Genomic DNA, 14748 nt, shown 5'->3' with positions numbered 1-14748 from the left:
AGTAATTGGCATGTCTTTAATCAAAATACCAGAAAATAAAAAGGAGGAGAAAAAGATCCCCGAGGAACTCTCTGATATTCCTCATGAATTATGGAGCACTTCTGGAGATGAAGTAGGGCTGTTAAAATCAGCTGAACCTGTGGTAATCCAAAGAAAAGGAGGGACACCTCCTTCTGTTCGACAATATCCAATACTTTCAGAAGCAATTCCTAGTATTGGTAAACAAATTGATAAATTCTTAAAAGAGGGAATTCTAAAAGAATGTAGGAGCCCTTATAATACCCCAATTCTACCTGTAAGTAAAAACAGGTTGGACAAGGACGGAGACCCTGAATATAGGTTTGTTCAAGATTTACAAGCAGTTAATGAGCATGTCATTGCACCCTATCCAGCTGTTCCAGACCCGAGTTTGATATTAACTCAAATACCACCTTGGGGCCAGTATTACACTGTACTTGATTTAACAGGAGCCTTTTTTAGTATACCAATAGCAGAACAAAGTCAACATATTTTTGCCTTTACCTGGCAAGGGAAACAGTTAACCTGGACACGATTGCCACAAGGTTTTACTAGTTCACCCACCATTTTCTCTCAGATTTTGAGAAATGATTTACAAGATTTAAATTTTCCCTGTTTGTCTGTTCTTATACAATATGTGGATGATCTTTTACTTGTAAGACAAAAGAAAATCGTATATGTGATACTAAATATTTGTGTTGTCAATTGGTGCAGAAGGGTCATCGAGTCTCTCCATCCAAACTGCAGTTTTGCCAGACTAAGGTAAAGTACCTGGGATTTTTATTAAGTCCGGGAAAAAGAGAAATTGATCCTGAAAGAGTTAAAATAATACAGGAACAGCAAGTCTCGAGACGACATAACAGATCAACTACTTGATAACCCGGAGATGAGTCTTTTCACAGATGGATCATCATATTATGGTAAAGGACGACGGGTTGTGGGTTTTGCGGTGACGACAGAAACAACGGTATTAATTGCTGGACCTCTACCTTTGTCTCTGGGAGTGCAAGGTGCGGAAGTTGTCGCACTGACAGAAGCAGCCAGGTATGCAAAAGGAAAAAAGTGAACATTCATACTGACTCAAAATATGCTTTTGGAGTGTGTCATGAAACAGGTGCCCTCTGGAAAGAGAGAGGATTTCTAACTTCAGCAGGAAAAACGGTTGCTCATGGAAAGCAGATAAAAGATTTACTGGAAGTGATTCAATTGCAGACAGCTTTAGCAGTGATATATATTAAAGCTCACACAGGAAAACAAGATGCCATCTCAAGAGGTAACCACTTGGCTGATCAAGCAGCCCAAGCAGCTGCTAGGCATTGCAACCTTCTTATGGCTGCACTGCAAACAAAGGAAGAATGGACAAGCCCACCGGGCATGTGCCAGCTCTATGAATCCTTAACCGAAGATGAACGATCCTTATGGGAACGAGGTGATGGCCCAACTCCGAGTTGTGAATAAAGCAATACCTAGTGTAACCCACTCGTGTGAGAGTAAAATCTTTAACAAGGACCGTCAGCAGATTGCAAGTGCACTTGATGCATCCCAAAACAATATTTCTTTAGCGCTCAGCTATATCCAAGCCCAGCTTTGGATGCAATCGATGACTGCTGCAATTATAAGAGAAGGTGAAGAAGGCACCTTGCCTACCGAAATACAAAAAGTGATATGGGATAATGCAATTGACTTTGAGAAAAAATTTCAGTCCTGGTGGTACCTAGCTAATTTCACCTATAACCCCATTGAGAGTAAGGCCACTGCTTTTGTCTTAACGATACGAAATGCCTCGGTATATACCATATACCTGATCATTGCATTAGGATTGAATCACAATGGGACGGTACTCTATCCTATTGAGCATAGAGTGTGGGCTAAAAAGGATGGTGACAAATGGCAAACTGTTGACGTCGATGCATGTATCACACGAGAACAACAAGGCTTTATTTGTGAGAGTAATACCCTTAAAGCGCAAGACATTTGTCTTGACACCGAACAAAACGTTTGTCATTTTGAAATACATCCTGATGATGCCCCCAACGCTGTGCTTGTATATGTTGGGAAAGGATGTGTTTGCTCAAGATCTCCTTGTAATTTTATATTCATAGATGACATAGCCACAGATATTGATAATCATTTGAATTTTTGCGTTTGCAATTTCACTAACATTGTTGGGTGCGATTTCAGTTATTCGACTCCTGTTACGTCTCACCAACTATTACAGACTAACTATACACTGATTCACGATTTACTGCCTGTCCCCATTGGAATGGACATCACATTAGTGAAAAAGCTGCTACAGCATAATAACTTGAAGCGACTGTTGAAAGAGGCCCAAGAGAATGGACAAAAAACTCTGATTACTGTCCATCACGATGTCAAAGAGATACATCAAGTGCTAGAAAGAGTAAAGAAAGATGGAGAACACAAATGGTGGGACACTCTTTTCGGATGGTCACCAACAGCTACAGGACTCTTTAACAAGATGTTACATCCCGTTGTTGTTTTATTAATACTCACCATATTGTGCTTTGTTTTGACACTTGCTTTGTGTGTTAAACTTTGGCATATGATGAAAAAATTAACTCGCTTGCTAGCTCCCCAAAATTTGTTTGTACTTGACAACCCTTGCCATAAGAGCACGTGTGACATTCCAGATTAGTCCCAAACCTAGTGAAGTTTGAATTACTTTAGTCACGGGGTGGAATATGTGGAATTACTAGTAAAATTAAGGTTTTACATCTGAAAATTAAGGTTTATATGAAAAACGTAGCATTGTTCGCCCATTGAGGAAAAGCATAAAATCAAAAAGAGCTCTGAGGATGGGACACAGCTGCAGCAGGCATGCGAGGAATCCACTAACACAGCAACTCCCTGCAACATACCATAGAGGATGGAGCGGAGTGAAGATTCCGTGGCCATGCTCCGTGATGATAAAGCGGGAAGAGATGGTCCTCTACAACTGATAAGCAGCTCATCTGGCCCCCTGAGCCAACAGGTTTTCAAAACCTTGCCAAAGTGCTATCCTCTCGTGAACTTTGCTCATTTTCATATCATTTTAATACCAAAACACACCTCCATCCCGAAGGCTACCCGCCTCAGAGGTGCGACCACTCCTCTTTGAGTCTGCGTCCTCAATTTTTTGTAAACTATACCTTTAAACGTGAAGTGAGAGAATTTTACACCAATCATGATAAAAGGTATGTATGACTATAGTCACTCAAACTCCACCTTAAAGGTAGAAAGGATATAAAAATAGCCAGGGAAATAGGGGATTTTCGGAGAAGAAGATAACACCGTGAACAAGTCAAGGGAAACTCCATCTCGGACTGCCTCTGACTACCAGGATCGGCCGACGGGCTGAGTCTTGCTTCTCCCCTCCTTGGGACGCCTTGGGTGAGACTTAGACTAAGCGCTTTTCTCGGGAATCTTAGAAATCTCTCTAGAGAGTTACTCCCTAATGTTTATAGCCAGGCTGTATTATTTATAACCTTTTCACGCGTTTATACTTAATAACATCATATTTGCACGTGCTTTCTTGCAGACAGTCACTATCACTGGCAATTCAAAAAACCTATATATCTGTTGCACAAATAAAACTGCACTGTTTAAGTAGCCAGTTGTCACAGTTTCTCACTGAATGCGACCGAACCCTAGAGCGCGGCCGTGCTAGTTCATGAGCGCGACAGGACTGAAGGTGCAGACCGCTATTAGTGTATCCAGAATCGTGGTAGTTTAATATACATATTAAACGCGACTGGACTGGTAGTGGTAAATTGGATATCACTCAGAATTTAAACCTAGCCACTCCTAGCCTCCCACTCCGGTGAGGAGAGTTAGAAAGCAAGGGGGTTTACTTTCTGCCAAATTACTCCATCCCTTATAATGCAACAGACACCCATCCTGCCATTTTATTCCTAAAAACTGGATCTCCTGTGCAAGTCCCTTGACTCTACTTTGCTTAATGGCGAAACCAGCTTTCAGAAGGATCTGAACTATTTTCTCCCCTTTCTCAAAAACTTCCTCCGCTGTGTCACCCCATACAATGATGTCATCGACGTACTGTAGATGTTCTGGAGCTTCACCCTTTTCCAGGGCAGTCTGGATTAGTCCACGGCAAATGGTGGGACTGTGTTTCCACCCCTGGGGCAGTCGATTCCAGGTCTACTGGATGCCCCTCCAGGTGAAAGCAAACTGTGGCCTGCACTCTGCTGCCAAAGGGATGGAGAAGAATGCATTAGCGATGTCAGTGGTGGCATACCACTTGGCTGCCTTTGACTCCAGCTGATACTGAAGTTCTAGCACGTCTGGCACGGCAGCACTCAGCGGTGGTGTGACTTCATTCAGGCCATGGTAGTCTATTGTTAGTCTCCACTCTCCAGTAGATTTTCTCACTGGTCACATGGGACTATTAAAGGGTGAGCGAGTTTTGCTGATCCCTCCTTGGCTCTCCAGCTGGCGGATCAGCTGATGAATGGGGATCAGGGAGTTTCAGTTTGTGCCATATTGATGCCGGTCGCGATTGGCACCTGTTGTTCTTCCACCCTCAGCAACCCCACAACGGAAGGATCCTCCGAGAGACCAGGCAAAATGGACAGCTGTTTAATTTCCTCTGTGTCCAAAGCAGCTATGCCAAAAGCCCACCGATACCCCTTTGGGTCCTTGAAATACCCTCTCCTGAGATAGTCTATGCCAAGGATGCACGGAGCCTCGGGGCCAGTTACAATGGGGTGCTTCTGCCACTACTTCCCAGTGAGGCTCACTTCAGCCTCCAATACAGTCAGCTCTTGGGACCCCCCTGTCACTCCAGAAATGCAAATGGACTCTGAGATTTTGTAATCTGATGGCATTAAAGTACACTGTGCACCAGTGTCCGGTATATAGGATGGAAATGATAACGATCCTCTTAAGCTTGATTGGGTGTATGCAAGCAATATGGGTGCCACCGCAACCAATAACGAATGTGTGGGTCTCGCTAGCGAATCTGACAGGACAAGATTCGATTTGCCTGTCCATAGCATCTCCAGGAAACCCCTTTTCAACACGCCTTGTTGGTGTCCCTTTGGATGCGTGGCCCATACCACTGGCACTGATCAGTGTGGTCCCCCCAAACAACGGCACAGTCACTGATATGTGGGACCTATGGACTGTTCAACTGCCGTTGGCACAATTAGATCCTCAGGAGACAGAGTTACTTGGCTCCATACGAATGGACTTTTGTTTGTTTTTTAACTATACAGGGAGAAAACAAACACGTGCATGGAGCGTTAATACATCGAACATTATATATCGCAATGCAAGCGCTCGGTGCAACTATACCACAAGCAACATATCTAAATCGACTAATCAACCACTTGCTTTACCCCATGGAGTATTGCTCATTTGTGGGGATCGTGCTTGGCCGGCCATCCCATCCCATATAAAGGGAGGTCCCTGTAGTCTAGGGAGATTAACGATTTTAACACCAAATCAGACCATGATAATTGGCCACCGAAATACACGGTACCGAGGGAAAAGAGCAATTCATGCTTTTACCTCAGATTGCAAAGACAATATCGAATTTTGGACTAGTGGTGAAATAATCTTTGCATCATTTTTAGCTCCCGGGATTGCAGCCTCTCAGGCTCTAGCTACCCTGAAGAAATTGGGATGTTGGCTAACCAAGAAGACTAATGCTACTTCTCAGGCCTTAAATAGACTGCCTCCTTGGCTAGAGCAGTTGCAGAGCCGGTTGGGGGGACAGCGCCAGTCGCAGTGCCTGTCGCTTCACTTTCCCCCCCTTCCCCTTTTGAGCACTGAATAGTGTTGAACAGGGCTCGGTAGGCATGGGCCAGACCCCAGCACATTGCGGTGATTTGTGTCTCCCTGGAATTCCCAGGGTGGCAGCACACTTTTTGCGGATATTTTACTAGTTTGTCTAGATTCTGTACTCGTTCAGGGGTGAGTTTCAAAAACACCGGGGGTGCCCACTGTCCTCGATACTTGCCCATGCTGTCCCACACACCCAGCCACTCACAGCTATCCAGCCCCGGGGCAGGTCTCTGGGTGATGTTTTTAACAAGTTGTTTAACCCTAAACAAGACCTGAAACCCATTCAGGAGACAGAACAATAGGAGCATGCTGGCCTGAGCTTCCCAGGGATACTGGAAATTCTCAAAAGCTGTTGCGACTAGGCTGAAGGAGAGAGGAGGGGTGAAAGAGTGGGGGAAAGCATCCCCTCCAGTTTTCCCCATACAGTGGGTTCAATTATCAATAAATTCCGAGAGACAGCATCCGAGGTATGGAAGTGACCGCAGTGCCGCATTCAAATACAAGCCTAACTTCATGCCCAGTGATGTTATCATATCATAAGTCGATATTACACAGCACAGCAAAATTGTAATCCTGATCCTTTTCCCAGAGGTAATGAACATCACCGCAGTGAACACATACTGCAAGTAAGGGTTCACATACCACAGCCATTTGACCAAAGACAGCAACATTTTGACCGGCGACTATTTCACTAATACAATAAATGCATATAACAAATTATAACAAATTCTAAGACAGCTGTTTTAACACACGCTGGTCAGCCCTGCCGTTATCCCCGCCTCACGCTTGGGCGCCAAATTAAATGTTGCAGTTTGGCCGTGGCCGGCAACAAAGGAGCATGTGGTCACTCTGCTGCCCCTCTCCCCACTGGGATGGGGGGGAGAATGGAAAGAAAAAGGCAAAAAACTCGTGGGTTGGGATAAGGGCAGTTTAACAGAACAGCAAACAAAGGGAACAGTAACAACAATGATACGGATAAGGAGAATATACAAAACAAACAGTGGAATGCACAGAGCAACTCTCACCACCCGGTGCCCAGTGCCCCGCGAGCTCCCGAGCCACGACTGACTTCCCCCCGGGCAGCTCTCCCAACCGGGACCCAGCATAACGCCACATGGTATCGAATACCCTCTTCTGTTTGGCCAGTTTGGGTAAGCCCGTCTGGCTGTGTCCCCTCCTAGCTTCTGGTGGGAATTAACCCTGTCCTGGCCGAACCCAGGAGAAACCCCAACAAAGGCCAAAGGGTAGCCATTCAGCAAAGTTGGTGGCATCTCTGTTAAAACATATTTAAAAAAAGGCAAAAATGCCAGACAAGCAGAGAAAGAGTGAAAAAAAAATATTGAGAAGACAGAGGGAGAGGAGGTGCTCCAGACGCCAAAGCAGATATTCCCCTATAGCCCATGGAAGAGACCATGCCAGAGCAGGTGGACATTTCCTGAAGGAAGTGCAGCCCATGGAGAACCCTTGCTGGAACAGATTTTTCCTGACGTGACTGACATGAATGAGTGACACTGTTGTGGGTGTTTAATAGAGGCGACCTGAGCAGAATGAGGAAGTCAATGAGGCCTTCTACATGTTATCACAGAGGCGCTACCACCATCGCTGACTGGCTTGGCCTTGGGCAGCGGCAGGTCCATCTTAGAGCCAGCTAGCTCTAGCTTTATCAGACATGGGGGAAGCTTCTCGCAGCTTCCCACGGAAGCCATCCCTATAGCCCCCCTGCTACCAAAACCTTGCCACGCAAGCCCATAACAAGAGATTAGAGGCAGAAGAAAGCAAGCGGTTAATCATGCAGCGTACTATAACAAGGCCAATCATTAAAAACAAAAATCCACACAACAACATGACGTCAATATTTACAAGCCATCGTCCCCATCCCGTGAGTCCCAAAGATCTCAGTAGAGATGTTATCCATGAGCTCTGCCTGGGGGCAGATGAAGAACGAGTCGAGAGCTTATGGGTTAGAATTAAGGGACAGGCTCATATGGGTGACACTGTTGTGGGTGTGTACTACAGGACACCTGACCAGGAACAGGAAGTCAATGAGGCCTTCTACAGGCAGCTGAAAGTAGCCTCACAGTCACAGGCCCTGGTTCTCATGGGGGACTGCAACCTCCCTGACATCAGCTGGGAAGAACACACAGCCAGGCACATGCAGTCCTGGAGGTTCCTACAGAGCATCGATGATAACTTCTTGACACAGGTGGTGGAGGAGCCAACGAGGAGAGGTGTGCTGCTGGACCTTGTGCTGACAAACAGAGAGGGACTGGTTGAGGATGTGAAGGTTGGGGGCAGCCTTGGCTGCAGTGCCCATGAGACGGTGGAGTTCAGGATCCTGCGTGGAGGAAGCAGGACTTCAGGAGAGCTAACTTTGGCCTCTTCAAGGACCTACTGGGAGGAATCCCATGGGTTAGGGCTCTAGAAGGTAGGGGGGTCCAGGAGAGCTGGTCACTATTTAAGCATCACTTCCTCCATACTCAGGGTCGGTGCATCCCCCTGAGGAAGAAATCGAGCAAAGGAGGCGGGAGACACGCATGGATGAGTAAGGAGCTTCTAGCGGAGCTCAGGTGGAAGAGAAAGGTCTATGGAATGTGGAAAGAGGGACAGGCCACTTGGGAGGAGTACAGGAATGTTGTCAGAGCGTGCAGGGAAGCAACGAGGAAGGCTAAGGTCCACCTGGAACTGAATCTGGCAAGGGATGTCAAAAACAACAAGAAGGGCTTCTTCAACTACATCAGCAGCAAACGGAAGACTAGGGACAATGTGGGGCCGCTGCTGAATGAGGTGGGTGTCCTGGTGACGGAGGATGCAGAGAAGGCAGAGTTACTGAATGCCTTCTTTGCTTCAGTCTTTACTGCTAAGGCTGGCCCTCAGGCATCCCATTCCCTGAAGGTAAGAGAGGAAGCCTGCAGAGAGGGTGACCCTCCCTTGGTCGAGGAGGACTGTGTGAGAGATCGCTTAAGCAATCTGGACGCCCACAAATCCGTGGGCCCCGATGGGATGCACCCACGAGTGCTGAGGGAGCTGGCGGATGTCATTGCTGAGCCACTCTCCATCATCTTTGAAAGGTCCTGGAGAACAGGAGAGGTGCCTGAGGACTGGAGGAAAGCCAATGTCACTCCAGTCTTCCAAAAGTTTGGCTCGAGGACGAAATCACCATAAAAAATCAGTAGCAATCTAAGGAAAACTGTGTCTGTTTAGGAAGGCTTGTCTCAAGATTCAAACAAAAGCCTCTGGGTTCCTGTACATAATTACACATTGCTATTTTCAAATCCACAAATAAAAATTACATGAATCTTCTATCTGATCAGGCAGCAACTTGAATGGACTTAATTTTTGTCAAAAAATATCTCCTGCTATAAAAACAGGCTATTAAAAAGGTAATGTGTTATCTTGACACATCACTTCCCACTTACTAAGCCCAATTAAATCCACCTGAGCCTTGCTATCAGAGTTTATGATATGAAAAGGGCATGCCCTTAACCTTTGTCACAATAGGAACAAGATACATGGTACCCAACATTTAGTTAATTGCTACAAAATAAACTGTTTTTATGATTACAAAATTAGAAATTTTAGGAAAATGTTTCTAGATTTTTTTTCACCACAAACAAAATAAATAAAAGCCCTCCTTCCAGACTGAATGATTAAGTCTCCAAAATTCAAGTACTTCTTCAAAGGTGTGGTGAATCTTTAGTTATCAAAGTACAGTATTTGAAGGCAGGCTTCACATAGTAGTATAGATGAGGTATTTCACAAGGATGGGCCCAGCACTATGAAGATGACACAGAAAACTACTTCTCAGTCTTCTCCTCTTCATTTTTTTTTTATAGACTGAGTTCAGCAGTAGTAGAGTGAAAACTCCAGGCAATGAAATATATTGGGACTTCTTTATAATTTTTTTCTGCACTTTGTATTTACAGACATTTCCATCTGTATTTACTTTCTTTTACTACCAATAAAATAGTATTGAGTTCAACCAATAAGTTCTGTGCTTGTGGAGAGGCCCCTGGCAATGGCTTTATTCATTTCCTTTCATGTTGACAAGGCTTTTTAAAAACATCACATTCATTTCTCATGATGCTGTTGTGAAAAGTATCTAGTCTACTGTCACGTTAAAGGGTTAAAGGGTTTCAAGGAGTCTGATAAGCAGCAAGGGGAAAGCTCTCCTGTTGAGTCCCGAGGTTCAGAGCAGACCCCCTCACTTTCTAAACTCCTCTCAGAGAGGAGCCTAGGTGCAGCTGATCCACTCCTAGTCCCAGACTTGGTCAACAGTTTAAGGGGTTAGATATGTAGCCACTTATCAGAGTCAACGTTTGCCTGTCAGAGCCCTCCCAGGGGCTTTCACTGAGACAGTTTTGCAAAGCTGAAACAATAGGTAATTTATTCAAGCGACAGGTATCACAGATTCGGGATTGCTGTTGATAAATGTTGATAAATGTCTACAAAAATTGAGCTCAAGTTAATAGTTTAGCACTTTAGTTAATATTTTACCAGGGATATATCCGACAAAGTTGGAGGCATGACTCTTACCAAAAAGGTGTCCCTTCTTGGGGGGGGGGGAAGAGAGGTTCAGGCCCATCGACCCATCTGTCAGGTAAGGTTTTCGTTTGTCTCTTCCTCCAAAAGAGGGTTTTCAAGTGCCAATTTTTATACTTTTGATAAATATTTGGCAGATCTTGTCGAAGTGGGACTAAGTCAATTATTAGGTGTATATTGGCTCTTGGCGTGGTATGTTGTGTAGTCAGAAGTGGGACTCAGCAGTTCAGCACGCCCTCAGGGCAGGGAGCTTAGTAGTGCTTATGGGGCCTTCGGTTTTTTAACTGAAGCAACATCTGTCTGTGCCGCCTTCCTGGAACCCCAGGTGTCACTTAGTTGATAGTGTTGGGCCATCACCTGTTACTCCTGTCTGATAAGATAAGCGAAGCTCCTTGTTCAAGTCGAACTGCTCCCTTTTGTTAACTCTTCAGTGCTTGATGCATGAGTCCGAGCAAGTCTTCCTTTGGCACTGACAATTCCAGCAAGGCCATCGACCCAGATCTATAAAGCAGTCTGAGTAATTATAAAAACCAGGAACACACCGAGCCTTACAAACAAAACTCCTGTTGCAGTTATTGCCTTCATCTCATTAGAAGCCACACACTGGTAGCATCCTGAGTCAGTAGTATCGGGATCTTGGATTTTCAAATGTGACCCATAATCTGTTTTTCTTATGATGATTCGTCATCGTCACTGAAGCATCATTCTTTAGCCATCTGATATTTGGAGATGGATTTCCTACTACTTTGCAGTGGAGGATTGCTGGTTCCCCCTGGACTGCAGCGATATCATTTATTGATTCCAAAATGGTCAGAAAATAACCTGAAAGGGTAAAAAGTCAGAAAAGATCAGACTTCATTTAGGCTAGGATAAGACACTGCCCAAAGGTGCATTTTTATGAGTGGATCTTGGAAATGGTTTCAGTTTTATTTCCATATACTCAAAAAACCCCAAACCACCACAATTCACACTGTTCAAGACCTAGAATAGCATAACTCTCCAATTTGTCTTTCATGATTCATTTCAGATTTATCTGCAGGTAGGTATCCAGATTACAAGGTCAAGCACGAATTAATATCAATGACATAAAATCAGTAGGCAAGTGTGAGTTTGGTATGTCACTACATAGAAAATGAAGCCAAATACACGTAAAATATCCACAGGACATTGCAAACTTACAGGAAAAATATTTTGTCATATTCTTCACTCATAAAATAAGCAATTCTGTATGTAATTTTACCTTCATTTTCCCTACTGTTAGCCTACAAATCTTTACTGGACTGTCATGAATTAACCTTGGCTGGCTGCCACATGCTCACCAAGTGACTTTCTCACTGCCCCTCTTTAGCAGGACAGGGAGAGTAAATAAGATGAAAAAGCTTGTGGGTCAGGACAAAGACAGAGAGCTCACTTACCAGTGAGCTCACTTACCAGTTACTGTCACAGGCAAAACAAACTCGACTTGGGGAAAATTAATTTAATTTATTGCCAATTAATAACAGAGTAGGAAGGTAAGAAAGAAAGACAAAAACTAGAAACACCTTCCTCCTTCCCTCCTTTCTTCCCAGGCTCCACTTGACTCCTTCATTCTGGAATCCTCTACCTCCTTCCCCACACAGGAGAAGTGCCTGAGGACTGGAGGAAAGCCAATGCCACTTCAGTCTTCCAAAAGGGCAAGAAGGAGGACCCAGGGAACTACAGGCGAGTCGGCCTCACCTCCATCCCGGGAAAGGTGATGAAGCAGCTCATCCTGGAGGTCATCATCAAGCAAGTGGACGAAAAACAGGTAATCAGGAGTAGTCAGCATGGATTCACCAAGGGGAAATCATGCTTGACCAATCTGATAGCTTTCTACGATGGCGTGACTGGCTGGGTAGATGAGGGGAGAGCAGTGGATGTCGTCTACCTTGGCTGCAGCAAGGCTTTTGACACAGTCTCCCATAACATCCTCCCAGGGAAGCTCAGGAAGTGTGGGCTGGATGAGTGGACAGTGAGGTGGACTGAGAACTGGCTGAATGGCAGAGCTCAGAGGGTTGTCATCAGCGGCCCAGAGTCTAGTTGGAGGCCGGTAATTAGTGGTGTCCCCCAGGGGTCAGTACTGGGCCCAGTCTTGTTTAACTTCTTCATCAACGACCCGGATGAAGGGACAGAGTGTACCCTCAGCAAGTTTGCTGATGACACCAAACTGGGAAGAGTGGTGGATACACCGGAAGGCTGTGCTGCCATTCAGCGAGACCTGGACAGGCTGGAGAGTTGAACGGAGAGGAACCTGATGAAGTCCAACAAGGGCAAGTGCAGGGTCCTGCACCTGCACCTGCACCATGCACCAGTACAGGCTCGGGGCTGACCTGCTGGATAGCAGCTCTGCAGAGAGGGACCTGAGTGTCCTGGTGGATGACAAGTTGACCATGAGCCAGCAGTGTGCCCTGGCTGCCAAGAAGGCCAATGGGATCCTGGGGTGCATGAAGAAGAGTGTGGCCAGCAGGTCGAGGGATGTTCTCCTTCCCCTCTACTCTGCCCTAGTGAGGCCCCATCTGGAGTACTGTGTCCATTTCTGGGCTCCCCACTTCAAGAAAGATGAGGAGCTACTGGAGAGAGTCCAGCGGAGGGCCACGAGGATGATGAGGGGACTGGAGCATATGTCCTACGAGGAAAGGCTGGGGGATCTGGGCTTGTTTAGCCTGGAGAAGGCTGAGAGGGGACCTAATAAATGCTTATAAATATCTGAAGGGTGGGTGTCAGGAGGATGGGGGCCAGACTCTTTTCAGTGGTGCCCAGCAACAGGACAAGGGGCAACAGGCACAAACTGAAGCATAGAAAGTTCCGTCTGAACATGAGGAAGAACTTATTTCCTTTGAGGGTAACAGAGCACTGGAACAGGCTGCCCAGGGAGGTTGTGGAGTCTCCTTCTCTGGAGGTATTCAAAACTCACCTGGACGCAGTCCTGTGCAGCCTGCTGTAGGTGACCCTGCTTTGGCAGAGGGGTTGGACTAGATGACCCACAGAGGTCTCTTCCAACCCCTTCCTTTCTCTGATTCTATGATTCTGTGACTGCAGCCCATGGATGTTACTGTTATGTACTGACAGTACCACCTTCATCCCCCATCCCCCATGCACAGCACTGGAGTCAGGATTGAAGGAGTGAAGTTGAGTCTAGAGAAAAGGAGTGGGGAGAAGGTGTTGCTTTAATTATTTTCTTTTTGTTTCTCATAACCAAAATCTATTTTAATTGGCAATAATTTAAATTAATTTTACCCAAGTCAAGTCTGTTTTGCCCTTGACAGTAACTGATGAGTGATCTCCCTGTCCTTTTCTCGACCCACAAGCTTTTAATTGTATTTTCTCCCCTTGTCCTCTTGAGAAGGTGAGTGAGAGAGCGTCTGGGTGGGGGTCTGACAGGTGTCCAAGGCTAATCCACCACATAAACTGTGGTTACGAAACAATTAAGGGGACGTTTTACCCTGAAGACCTTCCAAAAGTGAATCTTGATGAGGGCAGAATCTACAAAATAGGGAAGATCGTCACTGCAAAAGGGGAAGGAAGGAAGGAAGGAAGGAAGGAAGGAAGGAAGGAAGGAAGGAAGGAAGGAAGGAAGGAAGGAAGGAAGGAAGGAAGGAAGGAAGGAAGGAAGGAAGGAAGGAAGGAAGGAAGGAAGGAAGGAAGGAAGGAAGGAAGGAAGAGCTCCACGTGAAGTGACATGGCTAGTCCCAGAAATTTAACAGCTGGGTAATATTAGGTTATGTGATAAAAGCTCCTCTGCACAGCCACAAGGGAGATCAGAAAGCCAATGGCAGGAGGGGGAGCCCAAATAATACCCTGCTGGGATACTCCCAGGACCACCAGAGGAGTCATCAGCCTATCACAGGCCCATCTCCGCAAGCCCAGAGGAGCACAGGGGTGCACAGTGGCAGGCAGGAACCCAAGTTAAGGACAGCATATATACATCGGGAGCAGCTCTCTGGATGACCTTTTGGACCAAGCGGGTGGAAGTGTGGGATTCTGCTAGGGGTGGGACACATTATGGGATGATGCAGGGGAAGAGCATTTTGGGATCACACAGGACTTATGGGACATTTAGAGGAGGAAACAAAGGTGGGAAAATGGAAGGGTTTAGGGCATCTGGGGAGGAACAAGAGTGGTAAATAGAGAGGGGTAAAGGGATCAAAAGGACTGGTTGCGTGTAAATAGTTGGGTATTCAGTAAACTGGTCTGGCCATGTCCTGCGCCTGATCAGCAGAGTCTGTCCTATCTTCTTACTAAATTCCTTTCTCTTTCTTGAGCAAGGGCTCTCTATTCTATGTGCATGTGCATGTGCATGTGCATGTATTGGGGGTGTGAGTGCAGCAAATGGAGTCAGACCATGAGTCGGAGTGCCTGTCTGTCCAT

At 45.9% G+C, this 14748-nt stretch overlaps 1 protein-coding gene and 1 pseudogene across 1 annotated transcript; both read left to right on the top strand.

Moving 5' to 3' along the window:
• LOC142365466 (tyrosine-protein kinase transmembrane receptor ROR2-like) overlaps positions 1-14748 on the top strand; it is a 99381-nt pseudogene that overhangs the window by 51948 nt on the left and 32685 nt on the right.
• Positions 1424-10835, top strand: LOC142365708 (uncharacterized). Its single transcript, XM_075446774.1, has 7 exons — positions 1424-1447; positions 1508-2562; positions 4992-5062; positions 6250-6290; positions 6907-6974; positions 9322-9335; positions 10741-10835. Exons 1-7 carry the CDS (start codon positions 1424-1426, stop codon positions 10833-10835), a joined length of 1368 nt encoding a protein of 455 aa, XP_075302889.1.

The sequence above is a fragment of the Opisthocomus hoazin genome, chromosome W, assembly GCF_030867145.1.
Source record: "Opisthocomus hoazin isolate bOpiHoa1 chromosome W, bOpiHoa1.hap1, whole genome shotgun sequence".
In the NCBI taxonomy this organism is placed as follows: domain Eukaryota; kingdom Metazoa; phylum Chordata; class Aves; order Opisthocomiformes; family Opisthocomidae; genus Opisthocomus; species Opisthocomus hoazin.
Note: the sequence above shows the minus strand (reverse complement) of the source record. Positions and strands in the feature narration are given on the sequence as shown.